General features: G+C 40.6%; 1 protein-coding gene across 1 annotated transcript in view; it reads right to left on the bottom strand.

Annotated features, from left to right (window-relative positions):
- ACE2 (angiotensin converting enzyme 2) overlaps positions 1–18,029 on the bottom strand; it is a 61,269-nt gene that overhangs the window by 28,025 nt on the left and 15,215 nt on the right. The window contains 5 exon segments of the mRNA XM_082447337.1: positions 949–1,054; positions 2,701–2,813; positions 4,187–4,330; positions 4,762–4,852; positions 8,063–8,221. Coding sequence (XP_082303463.1) covers positions 949–1,054; positions 2,701–2,813; positions 4,187–4,330; positions 4,762–4,852; positions 8,063–8,221 — 613 coding nt within the window.

Raw genomic sequence — 18,029 nt, forward strand, 5'->3', positions numbered from 1 at the left:
ACTTTGGAAGGAAGAAAGAGCCACCTCACACCAGACAGGTTTAAGCAGAAAGTGAATTACCAAAGAACACCTGCCAAAGACACCGTAGAGAGTATTTATATATTGCTTTAGAGGAAAAAGTCTCCACTGATCCTTTGTCCAGATTCCCTCCTGCTAAGAGAGAGGCTTGGCTGTGGAGAATCAGCTATCAGCAACTTAGCTTGACTATAGTAGGCATGCTATGTATGCAGGACATGAACTTTTCAAACACATATTTTATTTGGCCTCAGCTTCTGGGGTGAGGGAGAGGGGAGGGAGGATGACCACCCTCTGGTGGGGAATAAGGAGGTTCAGTAAAGGGCCCCAGGTCTTGCATGGTCTACAAAAGCTCTACGGCAGGATCCAAAGTTCTTGGAAGATTGATTCTCCTCCTAAGCTAGGCATCTTCCTTCATGATGAAGACTTCATTCATTACTCATATGATTCCAAACCAAGTACTTTTCAGCAAAAGAAATTGTTGCAGTTGAACAATGAACTTAACAAAGTTTCACTCAGGCTATACCTTAATTCTAGAAAGTCTTTCTCTCACCCCTGACCGCCCCCAGCCAACCAAGCTTCTTTCCTCTGACAATATGATGCTAAAATCCCACCTCGAGGATTAGCCAACCAAGTTGATTAATAAAACTTATTTTCCCCATTTCCACTCTCATTTCTCTAGTGATCTTAAATAACCCCTTTATCCTGTGGATTGTGGCCAACATAATAACTCTTTATGTATAAAGTAATGCAACAGAGAACAATTTAAAATGACTTCTCTGTTGAAGACAGTGCTTTCAAACTGTGATTTCTATAATGTTACTAACTTCATTCACAGAATTCTTCAAAAGTTGGGCCTCACTCCAAAAAAACAACTTTATTGGTAGAAATGACAAAGAGCAAAGTACACAAAGAATTCCTGGAGTTTCTTACCAAGCAAATGGGCAGGGAGGCAGCCAGTCGGACTGATACGGGAAGGGTAGGCATCCATCAACTTTGCCCTCACATAAGCGTGAAGTTGTTCATATAATGGTTTAATCTGAAAAGCTCAGGAAGAGAGTTTAAGACCAAGAATAGCCTATTTCCAATCCCCAACACTAAAAATAGGAGCTTCTTTAGACAAGTAGAATTTCCCTAAATTCTAATTTCTTCTCCTCTGAAATATTCTGGAGAGTGTGAAAGCATTCATTCTTCCCAGATATCGATGATGACCAGTTCCACTGCATAAAGCAATGAACGCACCTGGAGGGATACAGATCCCAAAAGGAAGGCAGATGCAAAAAAAAATTCATTTCTAAGATGCTACCTACTTCCTTCATTTTTAAACTGAAGTATCATTTACATATAAAATTCACCCATTTTAAAATATATAGTTTCGTGAGTTTTAATAAAAGTACACTGTTGGACAACCATCACTACCGCTCAGTTTTAGAACATTTCCAACATTCCCCAAAGTTTCCTTGCACCCATTTGCAGTCAACTCCATTCCCACCCCCAGCCCCAGTTGATCACTGAACTGATTTCTTTCTCTATCGTTTTGCCTATCCTGCACATTTCATATAAATGAAACCATACAATATGTGACCTTTCATGTCTGGCTTCTTTCACTTGGCTTAATGTTTTTTAGGTTCATCCATGTTGTTGCGTGTAACAGTGTTCATTCCTTTTTATTACTGAGTAGCATTTCATTAAATATGAAAGGTCCATCCATGTTGCTGCAAATGGCATTATTTCATTCATTTTTATGCCTGAGTAATATTTCATTGTGTATATATATATATATATATATATATATATATATATATATACCACATCTTCTTTTTCCATTCATCTGTCAATGGACACTTAGGTTGCTTCCATGTCTTGGGTATTGTAAGCAGTGCTGCTATGAACATTGGGGTGCATGTATCCTTTCAAATCAGTGTTTTCCTCTTTTCCAGATATATGCCCAGGAGTGGGAGCGCTGGATCATATGGTAACTCTATTTGTGGTGGTTCTTAATCATGGTTTTAATGTGCATTTCCCTAATAACATTTTATTTGCTTATTCATCTTTGATGATGTACTTACTCACATCTCTTGCCCATTTCTTTTTCGGGGGGTTTGTTTGTCCTACTTCCGTTTTTGATAGCTCTGCCCAGCTATGGCTGTGACAGAACAGCTTCACATAAGAAGCTGGAAGGCATGGGGATGTGGGGGTCAAAATGAAGGAAGAGGGAGACATTGAGAGGTGTCTATGGGGCACTTCTAATAGGACTCTCCCTTCCCTAGAACGTCTTCCTTAGCCAAAGATAAGGAAACGACAGTATCAAGTGTCCTGAGGAAGGAAGCAAAGCCTATGGCTCTGCTAACAAAGGAAGACAGCACAGGCCCCACATAGCTCCTGAAACCCATGCTTTCTTATAATCTAAAAGACCACTCCTTCCTATTGTCTTTCCTTCTCATAATCTTCCTGTTGGTAATTGCTGGTCAATGGCTGAAAGGGAGAGAAAAGCAGAGCAATTCCGATCATCTGTAGCAGTTGCCCTGTGATTCTTTACAATCTTTTCAAGCTCTAATATTCCATAACTCTGAGGCCTGGGAACGACCAGCCAGTGTGTTAAGAATAAGCCAGAATACTGTTGGTCCCTGTCCCTTCTTCCTGCACGCTGCCCTACATCTGTCTCTGCAGACAGTTCCTTGTTACCTCTGCAAAGGTACGTTCCACATCTGCGATCAACTGGTCGCGGCTGTAGTCATAGCCACCTGCCCCCGTCACTTCATAATCCCCTCTCCAATAGTCCCCATAGTCCTCATAATCTGTTTTTAAAAAGAAGAAAAATGAGAACATCTGGAAAGAAAGAGATAAAGCACAGTATACATAGAATAGCTTTCCTGGGAGGTTAAAAACTCCAAAAACCTGTCACATTTTTATTGCCCTTCTAAATATCAACTCAAAGGGATGCAAATAAATAATAACACTAGCTAATGTGTCCGAAATTTAGTTCATTATCTCATCTCCTAAGCACAAAAACTCTACAAGACAGACAGTATTATAATCCCCGTGGTGCAGGGTAACAGCCTGCTCTTGGCCGGTTAAATGATTCGTCCAAGGTCACACAACTGGTGAGGGGCAGAGGCGCACTCCGAGTCTCCTAACCCCGGGTCTCTACTCTCTCCATAGGTCAATTTGCATCTTTAGCTTTAAAACATGTGATTGGACCTTTAAATTCTCATTTTGTTCAGGGCCTTATATTTTCAAATCTAACCCAACTCATCTTGGACACGGCCACAGTGGGCCTGTGTTTGTTGGCAAATTGTATGTATGCTTCATGTAGTGTCTTGTTATCAGGAAATGCAAGCTTGTGTCAGGGTAATAGTTAATAAAGTGTGTAAATGTATTTTAGCAACTTTTATTTTTACATGCACATTGGCAATGGATGATCAGGAAGATGAGGAGACAAGTAAATATTTGGATGGAACGATGTGGCGATGGGCTCCTGTCTCCAGCTTGCCTATGGCTTGGGAATATGAGTTTAAGTGGTAGTGAAAGATATTTAGGAAGAACAGATGAAAAATTTTTTTCCTTCCTCAACCCCAGAGCATAAATTAATTCATAATGCCATGGCTTTGGCTCATTATTCAGGCTGGAGGGTAAGTTAAGAGATATGGAAATTCCTCACCATGTTAAGATTTTGATGACCACATGATTTGAGTTATAATTACAACTATGGAGAATAGTAGGTTTCCAGCCTAAACTACTCTGATTTGTTTCTTTCTGGGACACCACTCTGACGTAAACACACAAATGACCTTTGAGAATGAACTGTAGCCAGATGGGAGTTTAGGGGAGAGATGGTGTCTCTGACTCTCATCCTTTCTGGTAAATAGAATCGATCAATCCCCCAGACGACCTCAGGAACCCTCGGGGGCCTGAGCCCTACCCAGACAACTGATTTGTTTCAGGCCTGGTAACTTAGTCTCACTCTTGAGCCCTTTCAACTGTAGAATGTCAATTCACCTTTCCTTATTCCCTGGTGGTCTCCTCTTTGAGACACGTAACCTAATTGTTCAGCAGGTGATCGTTAAATTAGGAATACCCCTTATATCAAAGGGCAGGCTTGGTGATTCATGAGAAATAGCCCCGCCGCCCTGTAGAGAGTTTCAGAACCGCCACAGCCCAGCAAACTCACTGTTGGCTCTGGCCATCTCATTTTCCAGGACCACATACTCTTCATAAAATGGCCTCAGCTGCTTGCCGACCTCAGCCCTCCAGCCTTCCCAAGCCCAGAGTCTCCGATTGTAGTCTTCGCTGTTTTCCATTATGTCATCCAAACCTATTATCGCAAAGCACCCAAACGGAAATAAACATGCATTTGTAAAGTTTTTATTTGTAAAGAATTATATGAAATTTAAAGAATTAAAAGGCTGGCAGACATCAAGGTCATAAAGTTGTTCAATGAAATCTCATGATTCATTCATTTCCTCACCCTTATTATAGTTTCAAAATATTTCTGCAGAGGAAATAAACCACTGAGATCATTGAACTACTAATTTAATTAAATTACTTGAGTGTGACAGAATTTACAGTGCAGTTTTGTTAAAACTTAAAAGAGCATCTGTGTGCTGAAACACACATTTGGAATCTTCCCCTCTTTGGGTGATCCATCTGAAAGGCACAATGTCGTCATCTAATGTTAAACTCATTTTTAAAGCTTGGAATAAAAAAAGTAAATTTTATAATCACTGCTCAAAATTAATAGCCCACCTGGTTCAAGTACTAAGTACTCCTGTGTATTTGGGTCCAAAACTTTCCCACTACTGTAGATGGTGCTCATTGTATTTAGAATTGTGTTCAACTGCAAATTAAAGATAATAAACAATGTTAAAAGTGGAAGATGTACAAAAGAGAATGCTAATGTAGAGATATCCTTTCAACCATGTGATTTTTTTATGCCTCAAAATACAGCAGTTCACATCTTCTTGGCTAAGTATCTTCTTTCATGTAGGGTTGGAACATCTCAGTTAAATTTTCCCACCATCAACTAGCACAGACTGGCCTTATAAGCACATGATAAATATATGTGGAGTGGCTGAAAAAAAAACAACAACAGATCTACCAAAATCCCAAGAATGTATCTCACCCCCACACGCAGAGCAGTGCATTTCTTGTTCCATTCAGCCTTCACTGAGTGCACATTTATTGAACATCTGCTGTGTCCTACACTCTGACAATTATGACATGAACAAGTCACTGGTCCTCAAGGACCCCACAATCATGCGACAGTGAGACAATCATGAAATCAATGATTACATAATAGAGTGACAGGTACTATAACTGTCACCAAAAAGTGATGTGGCAGCATGGTGGGGTGGATAAATTAATAACCTGGAGATTCAGGAATGGCTTCAAAGAGGGGGCACATTAGAGCTGTGTCTTGGAAGAGAGGTAGGAATTGGTCAGGTAGAGAAGGGAAGTAGAGGACAGAGCTTACAAGACAGAAGAAGGTTGAGAAAGACAAGGCATTTTCAGGGAGTGGTGACATGAGAGAGAAAAGAAAACTGGGGTAGTGGTGTTGATTGAGGGGCATGGAGGATGGGAGAATAGAGAGGGAAGTAGGGGCAGATCATGAGCAGCCTTCTATGCCTTACTGAAGAGTTTAACTTTTACCCTGTAGGTAAAGGAACATAAGGGTAATAGAGTAAAGCAGTGCTACTCAAAGTATGGTCCATGGACCAGTGCAAGTCAGCAAATAGTTTGTTTCTCGTCTATGAGAAGCACAGGTATTGAGAGAATAAATGTTTATAAACTTTTAAAAACGATTTGATATTTCCATGACAGCTAAGCATGTGATCAATGAAATTAACCAAGCACTGATCTGCGATGGATTGGAAATAAAGAAAGATAGGGAAGAAGGGAGGGAGGAAGGAAGAAAGGAAAGAAGAAAGGAAGGAAGGAAGGAAGGGAGGGAGGGAGGGAGGGAGGGACTAGTTCTCTCCCATAGATGATTTAAGAAGCACTGGATGAACGGCCCTGTTTCCCCTTCTCCTATTTCTCTCTTCCGTTATTCCTTCACTCTGCTGCAAGAGCCATTATCCTAAAACATGAAACAGATCTCATGCTTAAAACTTCAACAAGATCCCACAGTCCAAAGGAATAAACCCAAGTGCATGGCACAAAACCCCTCCTGTTCTCTTTCTCTACCTGCTTTTTCAATCTCCCCTCCTTCCTCTCCATTGAATTCATGCATCCTTGAGTCTCCCCTCTTCCCAAACACTTCAAGCTCTTCTTACACGCATTTCAGTGATTTTTAATCCTGGCTGCACATCAGAATTATCTGGGGATCTTTTTAAAATACCATGTCCAGTTTCCACCTAGACTAGACCAAGCTCTAGGCTATAACAGAGCAATGGGCAAGGTTTCACACGGTGTCCTTGTGGAAAAGATGGGGAAGGGCGAAATGGATAAAATAAAGTGGATTAATAACTATTTGAATAATGGGCCCCAAAGAATGCAGAATAATAAACGACAACTTGTAGGAAGACACAGGCCATATGGTTTTATCTTTGTCCTTATCGTGCATTTTTCTTTTTATAGATGCAGATAAGAACACAGTACCAGAGGGCAAGCAGCTGAGAAAGACTTTGATGTTAAATAGCCAAATCTTTTAGATAAAAATATTTCAATAGATCAAATCAAGGGTCTGTAAATTATGATTTGCAGACTGAATCCTGTCTGCTGCCTGTTTTTGTAAAGTTTTATTGGAACACAGCCATGCCCATTTGTTTCCATGTTAGCTGTGGCTGATTTCCCGCAACAAGAGCAGACTGACTCAGTGGGACAGAGACAGTATGGCCCACCAACCTAAAATATCTACTATCGTTCCCTTTATAGAAAGAAAGTTGGCTGACTCCTGGGCTAGAGAGATAGGATGAGAGATTTTTATTTTAACAGGGGTGAATATAGACTTTCTTGAATTTAGACAAACTACCTATATAAGAATAGAATTTTCAAAGGTATCATTTTTGGAGCAACATTGGTGGAAGAGATTTGGAGACTCTCTTGACAGTGATGTTGAGATGAATCAACCATGGAATTTGACTGTCAAAAAACCAAAGCAAGCAAACAGAAGCCTAATGTAATCCTGGACTGTCTTAGTAGATGTAAAGCACAGGAGGCAGGATGTCGTACCCCTGCTCACCTCCATGCAGACCCAAACCCACTCGGAGGGCTGTGTTCAGTCCAAGGATACTGACAAAATGAAGCCAGCAACTAGGACTGGTTAGGGAACTTGAAACCATCGTATAAGGAAAAATCGACAGAGTGAAGGATGTTTAGCCTAGAGAAGAAAAGACTCAACTAGTTAAAAAAAAAAATTACCTGCCTTCCTTCATTTAAAGACCATTACGGCAGAGAGCAATCTGGCTGGAGAAGGCGGTACAAAGCGGGGGTAAAGCACTTTACGCTCAGTGGAGGGAGTATCTTGCCATCAGTTAGAGGGACCCACGTATGGAACTGGCGTCTTGGAAAGAAGTGAGTCGCCCATCCCTGAAGTAGTTTGAGCTGGGGTGGTTTAGCCACTTGTTAAAGAAGTTGCAGAGGAGAGTCAAGAAGCAAAGGGGTGGGGGAGGATCAGACGACATACAGGGCTTCTCAAGCTTAGCACCATTGACGTTTTGGACCAGACGACTCTTGTCTTTGGGGGCTTCCTTGTGCCTTGTAGAGTGTTTAGCAGAATCCCTACCCGCTAGATGCCAACAGCACCCCTCAACAGTTGTAAAAACCAAAAATGTCTCCAGACGTTGTCAAACTGTCAGTGTCCATATACACCACAGCGCCCTTACAATCGTGGTTTAACAATGTGTCCTAACATACCAGTGTCCTCCTTCACTCTCAAAGGATTCCAGTTTGGATGATAAGTTACGTGGCCACCCTACCGAGGCACAGAGCTCTTTCTATTGTGAGCATTGCTATTTTGGCAGATAAAGGAAGCAGCCCGGGGTGATATTAATGTTTAAGATTTCCCAAATATTTCAACTCTTGGGGTCAATGCTAGCATGTCACATACTCGTTTGCTCTTGTCTGCTGAGAGCACTGAGGTCCCACTCTGCTGAAGGGCCTGCAATTGACGTTTGAGTGTGAGATTCTGAATTTCTTCTAGTGGATAAGTTTTGGCAATCCTGGACTGTTCTTCATAAAAGGCAGACCATTTGGCCCTGGCTGCATTCTGAAACGACAAAAAATAAAAATAATAATAATAATAAAGTTGAAGTTAGAATGGCACTGCTCGAATAGATAGAAGATATAGTCCAAAGAGCATCTGGTGGAACATTTAATATTTCCTGAGTGATTTAATTCTCTATTTTGCTGAAGGTCAAAGTTTAGGTTAAGAGTGACCAAGCCACTCTTGGTCACTCTCTCTTTCTGACCTAGTGCTTAGTTTTCCCAAGGGTCCTGTCCCCAGAACTGGAAGTGAATTCTCACAGATGATTCATGTTGTGAGGCCCTGGAATGTATGGCCTTAGCACTTGTGACGTGGGTGAGTTGTTCAAGGATTCAAGGACGAGCGCTCTAAAGGGAGAGTCCAGCAGAGCTCAGAGCGGACTTCCTGGGCATACAGCGCCTCACGGCGATGAGAACCATAAGAAATGAGAACCAGTTTACAGGAAGCTCCGTGGTGCCATGATTTACCAGAGATTCTGATCTTAAAGTATGATCCCCAGTCAAGGTTGCCCAGAACATGGCCATTTGGTAGCTGTGGTGATTTTCTACCAGCAAAAGAAACCAATAAGCAGGTGATGATGCCAGGATTCACTTGCCCCCCCATCTTGACCATCAGTAGGCAAGTGGACTTCTCCAGACTTATCCAATGCAGTCTTCTCTCAGCGCACAAGCTCATTTCCATTTATCAAAGACTGAAATGAGCAACTATTTTGTACATTGTACTTCTCTAGACCCTATAAAAGAGGTAGCATATGAGGCAAGTAAGAACTCCATTCCTTGAGTCAGACACTTCTGACTAGCTGTTGTGACCTTGAGCAAATTACTTAGTCTCTCTGAGTCACGTTACCTTACCCGTAAAATGAGAGTAATAATAGTAGAACTTACCTCAAAGGGTTGTTGTAAGGGCGAGAAAATTTAACAAGTAATATAATGCCTATCAAAGTGCCTGATACATCCCAAGCATTTAAAAATCATAGCTACTTTATCACTTACAGGGAAAAAAAGTCTTGTCCTTAAGTTGCTGACAGTTTTATCAAATAGATAAGATATGCATCGTGAACGTTTCATTACTGAAACAAGAGCATATGATAATGTATAAACTATGAGTGGGGCTAAGCAGTTCCTGTTACAGGGACCAGATTTGGCAAGCCCTCATGGAAGAGGTGGAACTTAAGACAGACCTTAAAGTAGGTAGGAGATAGATGGGTGTAGAGGACTTTGCAAAATAATTTACCTCATTTGGTCTTCTTAACAACCCCATGAGATAGAAAATTATTCTATTTCCATTTTTCCTATGTGTAGAAAGGGGCTAAGAGAAATAAATAGTGGAGCTGGCAACTAACTGCCAGTATCTGAATCCTGGATCCTGTGGTGGGCAGACACTAAGATGGCTCCTGTGATCCCTACTTCCTGGTGGTGCACCCTTGTGTGTCCCCCTCCCCTTGAGTGTGAGCAGGACCTGTGTGACTCACTTCTAACTGGGAGAATATAGCAAAAGTGACAGGATATACATGTTTATGTTACATAAGATTGCCATTTTTATCTTGCCAGAAGACTCTCCCTTGCTGATTTTGATGTAGCAAGATGCCATGTTGTGAGCTATCCTATGGATAGGGCCACATGGTGAGGAATTGAAGACGGCCTCTGACTGACATCCTAAGGACCTCAGTTCAGCAACATATGAGGATCTAAATGCTACCACTAACCACATTAGCTTGGAAGTGGATTCATCCCCAGTTGAGTTGCAGATGAGACCACAGCTCTAGCCGGGACCTTGATTGTAAGCTTATGAGACTCAGAAGCAGATCCAGCTAAGCTATGCCTGGATTCCCGCCCCACAGGAACTGTGAGATAACAAGTGTGTGTTGTTTTAAGCTACTACACTTGTGGTAATCTTTTACTCAATAGATAACTAGTACAGATTCCAAAGCAGGACTCCAGGCATGACTGCACTCTCTAGGCCAAGGAATTTTACTTTTATCCTGTAAATACTAGGGAGTCACTTAGGGGTTGCAAGCAGGTGTGTGACATGATGAAAGTGGTGCAGGAAAGGGACAACAACGGATCAGACAAGAGATGAAGGGAATAGTCGCAGTGAAATGGAAAAAGATTTCTCTCTTTATTGAGCACACACAACCCCTCAGGAACTACTTCTCAGTTAATCTTCACAAACAATCTTGTGAGGTAGTTGTGATTGTCTCCACTTCACAAATGAGGGAAATGAGGCACAGAGCAGGTAAGTAACTTTGCCTAGGTCACACAGCTAGCACCTGGAAGAACCAGGGTGTCAACCCAGAAATGTTTACCTCCAAAGCTAATGCTCTTAACCATTGGCTATAGATTGGATTCGACACATTCTGGTCTTGTCTCTAACATGCCCGAATGAGAGGGAGTGAGCTATGGAAAGAGGAGTTTGGTCTACAGCACAAATTCATTTATGCAACCCACCACTCACCTCTCAGTCCCTACCCTTTTTCATCCAATCCAGAATGACTGACAGCAAAACTTCTAGTAAAACTTTGATCCCAAATTAAGGCAATTCTTTTCTTTTCAATCTACTTTGGAAACAGCTCACAGTCCCCAAAAGGCCCCAATCTTAAAATATTTTTTAAAAATTATACTGCATGTGGGAACTTTGAAGATATCTGTTTTATTTTATTTATCACTATCATATACAAGTGTTATACTTTATATCACAAAAAAATTACTTTATGTTGCCTTGAATTTTGGCCCCTGAGGACACACTGTTCCATCCCAAGCTGTTCTTTTTAATATTGCTTACAATTTATTCCATATTCATACTATAAGGCTCCCAAGCCTAAATAAAACTGACAGCTTAGAAGTTATACAGAGAATCAAAGTCAGTTCATACATACCAACCAAGTAACATAGACAGTGCTTGAGAGCTATATGTAATTTTTGGATTTGAATGATGAATGAATTGAAGCATATACAGTAACTTACATAGCTACAGGGTTCAAAAGGAACCATTACAAATCAAATAAGTGGCATCCCATACTGCCTCTGTGCAAAGGCAGGAGAGCAGCAACTAACACAGCAAAAGTTTCCACAGCCATTGATGGGGGTTTGGGGTCAAGACACACATTACTCAGTACAATCACAGGAAGTTAGAACCCTCTCTGACTTCCTACATATAACTACAGTGGATACCATATTCTCATCCTACAAGAGATTCTTTGTAATTTCAAGGACTGAAAATGTAAAATTCTAAATTATATTTTAAAACACTCCAAAAGATATCCTGCTCTTTTTGGCCCTAATGATATACAAGTTAAATATGATTTCATTATGCTTTTAAATGTTTTCATATGAGCTTCATCTTAAGCCATAGGTCTGCAGTCTCTACTCAGATTATGATAGTTTTATCTAAACAATTAAAATGCTTTTGTGATAAGTTGTTTGAAATGAAAAGAATTAAAATCTCATTTTCTTTTTTTCTGTAGCTCACTATCAACCCCTAAACCACTTCTTCCCCTGTAGGTATGAGAGTTCCCTGAAGACAGAAGATGAAAAACTGAATGGAACCTTAGCATCCAAGCAGTGACTTGGAGCCCGACAGGCTCCCAGGGAACCCTCCACCCTCAGGTCCCATATGCTGGTCCAGTTTCCATATATAGCTCTCAAGACCACATCAGATTCAAAGATGAAAACTGCCTTGGTTACTTTTCAAATATGCCCAGATACTTGCATATTTTTTAAAACAGCTTATTCTATTCAACGAAGTAGGTAATCTAAATTATAACAATATTGCTTTGCCATGAGAATCAAAAATTTATTTTTTCTTTTTTCAGATGGGAGGAAGGGGTGTGGCTTCCAAACATTTTAATTTTTTCTGAATTTTATCTCATAGGGAAAAAGAAAAATCCACACACACCTGAAATTGGGTCCTGCCAGAAAGTGGCCCACCAGATATATATTTGAGATATTTCATAATAAAAAAATATAGTATAAGTAACATAGAAAATATCACGAAAACCTCTACTCAGATTTTTTAAATGTTGACACTTTGCAATAGTTGCTTCAGACATATTTATTTAGTGGTTAGAATCAATAATACCATATTATATACTCAAAAGTTGCTAAGAGAGTAGATCTTAAATGTTCTCACTACAAAAAAGAAATGGTGGGCTTCCCTGGTGGCGCAGTGGTTGAGAATCTGCCTGCCAATGCAGGGGACACGGGTTCGAGCCCTGGTCTGGGAAGGTCCCACATGCCACGGAGCAACTGGGCCCGTGAGCCACAATTGCTGAGCCTGCGCGTCTGGAGCCTGTGCTCCGCAACAAGAGAGGCTGCGATGGTGAGAGGCCCGCGCACCGCGATGAAGAGTGGTCCCCACTTGCCGCAACTAGAGAAAGCCCTCGCACAGAAACGAAGACTCAACACAGTCATAAATAAATAAATAAAAAGAACGTGAATTTCAAAAAAAAAAAAAAAAAGAAATGGTAGGACTTCCCTGGTGGAGCGGTGGTTAAGAATCCGCCTTTCAATGCAGGGGACACGTGTTCAATCCCTGGTCCGGGAAGATCCCACGTGCTGCGGAGCAACTAAGCCCATGTGCCACAACTACTGAGCCTGTGCTCTAGAGCCCGTGAGCCACAACTACTGAGCCCACGTGCCACAACTACTGAAGCCTGCATGTCTAGAGCCCATGCTCCTCAACAAGAGAAGCCACCACAATGAGAAGCCCGCACACTGCAACGATGAGTAGCCCCCGCTCGCCGCAACGAGAGAAAGCCCTCACAGCAAAGAAGACCCAACACAGCCAAAAATTAATTAATTAATTAAAAAAAAACACATATTCTCAGAAGTGGAATTGATGGGTTAAAGCAATTTTCAACTCCTGTAGATATTGTTAAATCTTGGTAAATCTGATTTTATGTCAACTCGACGTTTCATTATTAATATAATGTTATCCCTCTGATTATTAGTGAGGTTAAACATATATATGAGGTATATAAATATATATATATTCAAATTTCCTCCTCTATGCATTTACTGCTCATATCTTTTCCCCATTTTTCTAGTGAATTTTTGTCTTTTTTATCACTTAGTAAAATTTCTTTATAGATTCTGACTGTTAATCTTCTGTTAATTATATGTATCACAAATGTTTTCTCAAGCTCTGCTTCTTGTCTTGTGTGTGTCTGTGTGTGTATGTTTATGATGTCTTTTAGTGCACAGAAGTTTCTTTCTAATCCTAATTCAACTGATTTGCTCAGTCTTTTCCTCTATAGATTGATTCTTTTGTCCTTTATTTAATAAATCATTCTAAAGCAAAAGTCATTTAAAAAACCATTCCTGGGCTTCCCTAGTGGCACAGTGGTTAAGAATCCACCTGCCCTCTCGGACTTCAGACTATACCACAAAGCTACAGTAATCAAGACAGTACGGTACTGGCACAAAAACAGAAATATAGATCAATGGAACAGGATAGAAAGCCCAGAGATCAACCCATGCACATATGGTCACCTTATCTTTGATAAAGGAGGCAAGAATATACAATGGAGAAAGGACAGCCTCTTCAATAAGTGGTGCTGGGAAAACTGGACAGCTACATGTAAAAGAATGAAATTAGAACACTCCCTAACACCATACACAAAAATAAACTCAAAGTGGATTAAAGACTTAAATGTAAGGCCAGACACTATCAAACTCTTAGAGGAAAACACAGGCAGAACACTCTATGACATAAATCACAGCAAGATCCTTTTTGACCCATCTCCTAGAGAAATGGAAATAAAAACAAAAATAAACAAATGGGACCTAATGAAACTTAAAAGCTTTTGCACAGCAAAGGAAACCATAAACAAGATGAAGAGACAACCCTCAGAATGGGAGAAAATATTTGCAAATGAAGCAACTGACAAAGGATTAATCTCCAAAATTTGCAAGCAGCTCATGCAGCTCATATCAAAAAAACAAACAACCCAATCCAAAAATGGGCAGAAGACCTAAATAGACATTTCTCCAAAGAAGATATACAGATTGCCAACAAACACATGAAAGAATGCTCAACATCATTAATCATTAAAGAAATGCAAATCAAAACTACAATGAGATATCATCTCACACTGGTCAGAATGGCCATCACCAAAAAATCTACAAACAATAAATGCTGGAGAGGGTGTGGAGAAAAGGGAACCCTCTTGCACTGTTGGTGGGAATGTAAATTGACACAGCCACTATGGAGAACAGTATGGAGGTTCCTTAAAAAACTAAAAATAGAACTACCATACAACCCAGCAATCCCACCACTGGGCATATACCCTGAGAAGACCATAATTCTAAAAGAGTCATGTACCACAATGTTCATTGCAGCTCTGCTTACAATAGCCAGGACATGGAAGCAACCTAAATGCCCATCAACAGATGAATGGATAAAGAAGATGTGGCACATATATACAATGGAATATTACTCAGTCATAAAAAGAAATGAAACTGAGTTATTTGTAGTGAGGTGGATGGACCTAGAGTCTGTCATACAGAGTGAAGTAAGTCAGAAAGAGAAAAACAAATACCGTATGCTAACACATATATATGGAATCTAAAAAACAAACAAACAAAAATGGTCATGAAGAACCTAGGGGCAAGATGGAAATAAAGACGCAGACCTACTGGAGAATGGACTGGAGGATACGGGGAGGGGGAAGGGTAAGCTGGGACGAAGTGAGAGAGTGGCATGGACATATATACACTACCAAACGTAAAATAGCTAGCTAGTGGGAAGCAGCCGCATAGCACAGGGAGATCAGCTCGGTGCTTTGTGCCCACCTAGAGGGGTGGGATAGGGAGGGTGGGAGGGAGGGAGACACAAGAGGGATGAGATATGGGGATATATGTATATGTATAACTGATTCACTTTGTTATAAAGCAGAAACTAACACACCATTGTAAAGCAGTTTTACTCCAATAAAGATGTTAAAAAAATTAAAAAAAAAAAGAATCCACCTGCCAATGCAGGGGACACGGGTTCAAGCCCTGGTCCGGGAAGATCCCACATGCCGTGGAGCAACTAAGTCTGTGCACCACAACTACTCAGCCTGCGCTCTAGAGCCCATGAGCCACAACTACTGAGCCTGCGCACCACAACTACTGAAGCCCGTGCACCTAGAGCCCGTGCTCTGCAACAAGAGAAGCCACCACAATGAGAAGCCCACACACCCCAATGAAGAGTAGCCCCCGCTCGCCACAACTAGAGAAAGCCCATGCGCAGCAACGAAGACCCAATGCAGCCAAAAATAAATGATAATAAATAAAAAGAAATATAAAAAAGAAATCTTATCTATAAAAAAAAATAATAATAATAAACCATTTCTAACCAAGAGTCACCTATATATCCTTATAAAAGTTTGTCTTGCTTTTCCCATTTAATTTTTAGTCTATCTTAAATTTATTTGTATCTATTACATAAAGTAGGAATGCCTTGAGCTTTGGGTCATAAAAGGGTCCCTACAGATTTTTTAATTTGCTTCTTTTTTCCAGAGCTCTAGGAACCTGAACGAATTTTTTGTTAATTTCTTGGCTCAATATTCCTGCACCCTGCTAGTTGTGTAAATTCATTTTCCACACCTATTAAAAAAATTCACAAGTGAAACTTGATTTTGATCAAGTCTCTAGATCAGGACTCTGCCCACCATTTGTTTTTGTAAATAAAGTTTTATTGCAACATATTCACACCCATTTATGTGCTGTCTATGGCTGCTTTTGTGCTACAATGGCAGAGTTGACTGGTCTACAATGGCAGAGTTGAATAGAGGCTGTAGGGCTCACAAAGCCTGAAATATTTACTACCTGGCCTGTTATGGAAAAAGTGTGCTGACCTCTGTCTCGGATCTATACATTTACAGAAAACACAGGGGTCAAAAGAGCATGTTAACCAATATTATAGGGACATAATCAGCAAATCCAGAAAGTGGGAGTTTCTATAGGACTAACAGTTCAGTACTTCTGCGAATAAATTGCAAAACAAAACAAAACAAAACAAAACAAACAGAAAAATGAGGGAGGGACTCTATAGACTAAAAGACTTAAAGTACATCTGCTAAAATGATCAAGAGAGGACCTTGTTAGATCCTGATTCAAACAAACCAGCTGAAATTCTTTTTAAACGAGACATTAGGGTACATTTGAATACTGACTAGATATTTGATGGTATTGAGGGATTATTGTCAAGTTTTTGACATGGTACTGTTATTAAGGTTGTTTTAAAAATTCTTACTTTGAGAGTTAGAAGGTGAAATATCTACACATAACTTATAGTTATATGATGTTGGGGATTTCCTTCAAAATAATCCAATAAACATGGGGTTGGGTAGAAAAACAAAACAAGATTGGCCAAAGTGTTGACAATTGCTGAAGCTAGGTGATGGGTATAAGGAGATTCAACATACTAGTCCTTCTTCTTTTATATGTGTTTGACAATTTTTACAATGAAAAGTAAAAAAAAAAAAAATCCATATAATGGAATACTATCTGGCAATAAAATGGAACAAAGTAATGATACATGCTACAGCATGCAAAGTGAAAGAAGCCAGTCACAAAAGACCACCTAGTGTATAATTCCATTTATATGACATGTCCAGAATAGGCAAATCTATAGAGACAGAAAGTAGATTAGTGGTTGCTTAGAGCTGGGGGTGGGGGAGGAAGAATGATTGCTAATGGGCGTGTAGTTTCTTTTGGGAGTGATGGAAATGTTCTAAAATGAGATGGTGATGACGGTTGTACAATTCTGTTAATATACTAAAAAGCATTGAATTGTAGACTTTAAATTGGTGAATTTTATGGTGCATAATTGTATCTCAACAAAGCTGTTGTTAAAAGCCCTCAGTAGTAAAAGCAAAGAAAAAAAAAACCCACCTTATTCCCTAGCTCCTATAACTAGATCTGAAACACCCATGGAACCGCTCCAAACCAAAGGATTTAGCCAAAATTAAATGAATTCTCTTTTGCCCAGTTACCTGGCACACACTAAGAAGCAGCGGCAGTTCCTGACCACCAGGCCGCCCTCCCTGGGCGTAGCTGGTGGATGCCTGGTGTCCTGTCAGAGCGCTTAGATCAGTGAGTAATTGTGTCAAATTTGGATGGAATTAAACATGTCATTTTGAGTTGCTCAAGTTCAGTTTCACCAAATTACATCACTCAACTGGGACATCATCAAGTTTTCATGACAAAGAAAAACTAGCATGAACAGGCCTCCAATGCACTTGACTCATGTTAATCCTCCACATGTGGAACTTACTCATTCCCCAGTTATCCACTGAAAAATCTTGGCTGGGCCCATCCACCCTCTTATGTTTCAAGAGACAAAAAATAAGTGACTTGCCCAAGGTATCACAGCCAGCTCAGGAGAGTCAAGATAGCATCAGATTCCCTGAATTCCATCGTATTTGCATCACACTGACTTTTCCCAACCCCTGTACCTGGGTGTAGGTACTTGTATGTGTTGGGGAGTGTGGGACAGATTCATTGGAGACAGGGTTGGAGTCTACATTCTTTCCTTGGGTACAGAAGAGCAGTTTAAAATGACCCTTCTCTGGGTTCACTGTGCCCCCAGCCCTAAAAACAGAGGAAAAGGTTTAGGAAGCAGGTGTGCCCAAGGACTCTAGGGGCCCTGACCACCCAAAGGGTAAGTGTGGGCCTCCTGCTCTCTCTTCACAACTTCTGATAACTCAACAAGAAATATTTATGAAGTGTTTTTGGAGACCTCCAGGGCTCCAACAGGGCAGTCTTCAACACGCCCTTCAGCTGCATGCACAGGAATTTGGGGCAGCTGTAGGAGTTACTGCCAA

The sequence above is a fragment of the Balaenoptera physalus genome, assembly GCF_965194825.1.
Source record: "Balaenoptera physalus genome assembly, chromosome: X".
Classification (NCBI taxonomy): domain Eukaryota; kingdom Metazoa; phylum Chordata; class Mammalia; order Artiodactyla; family Balaenopteridae; genus Balaenoptera; species Balaenoptera physalus.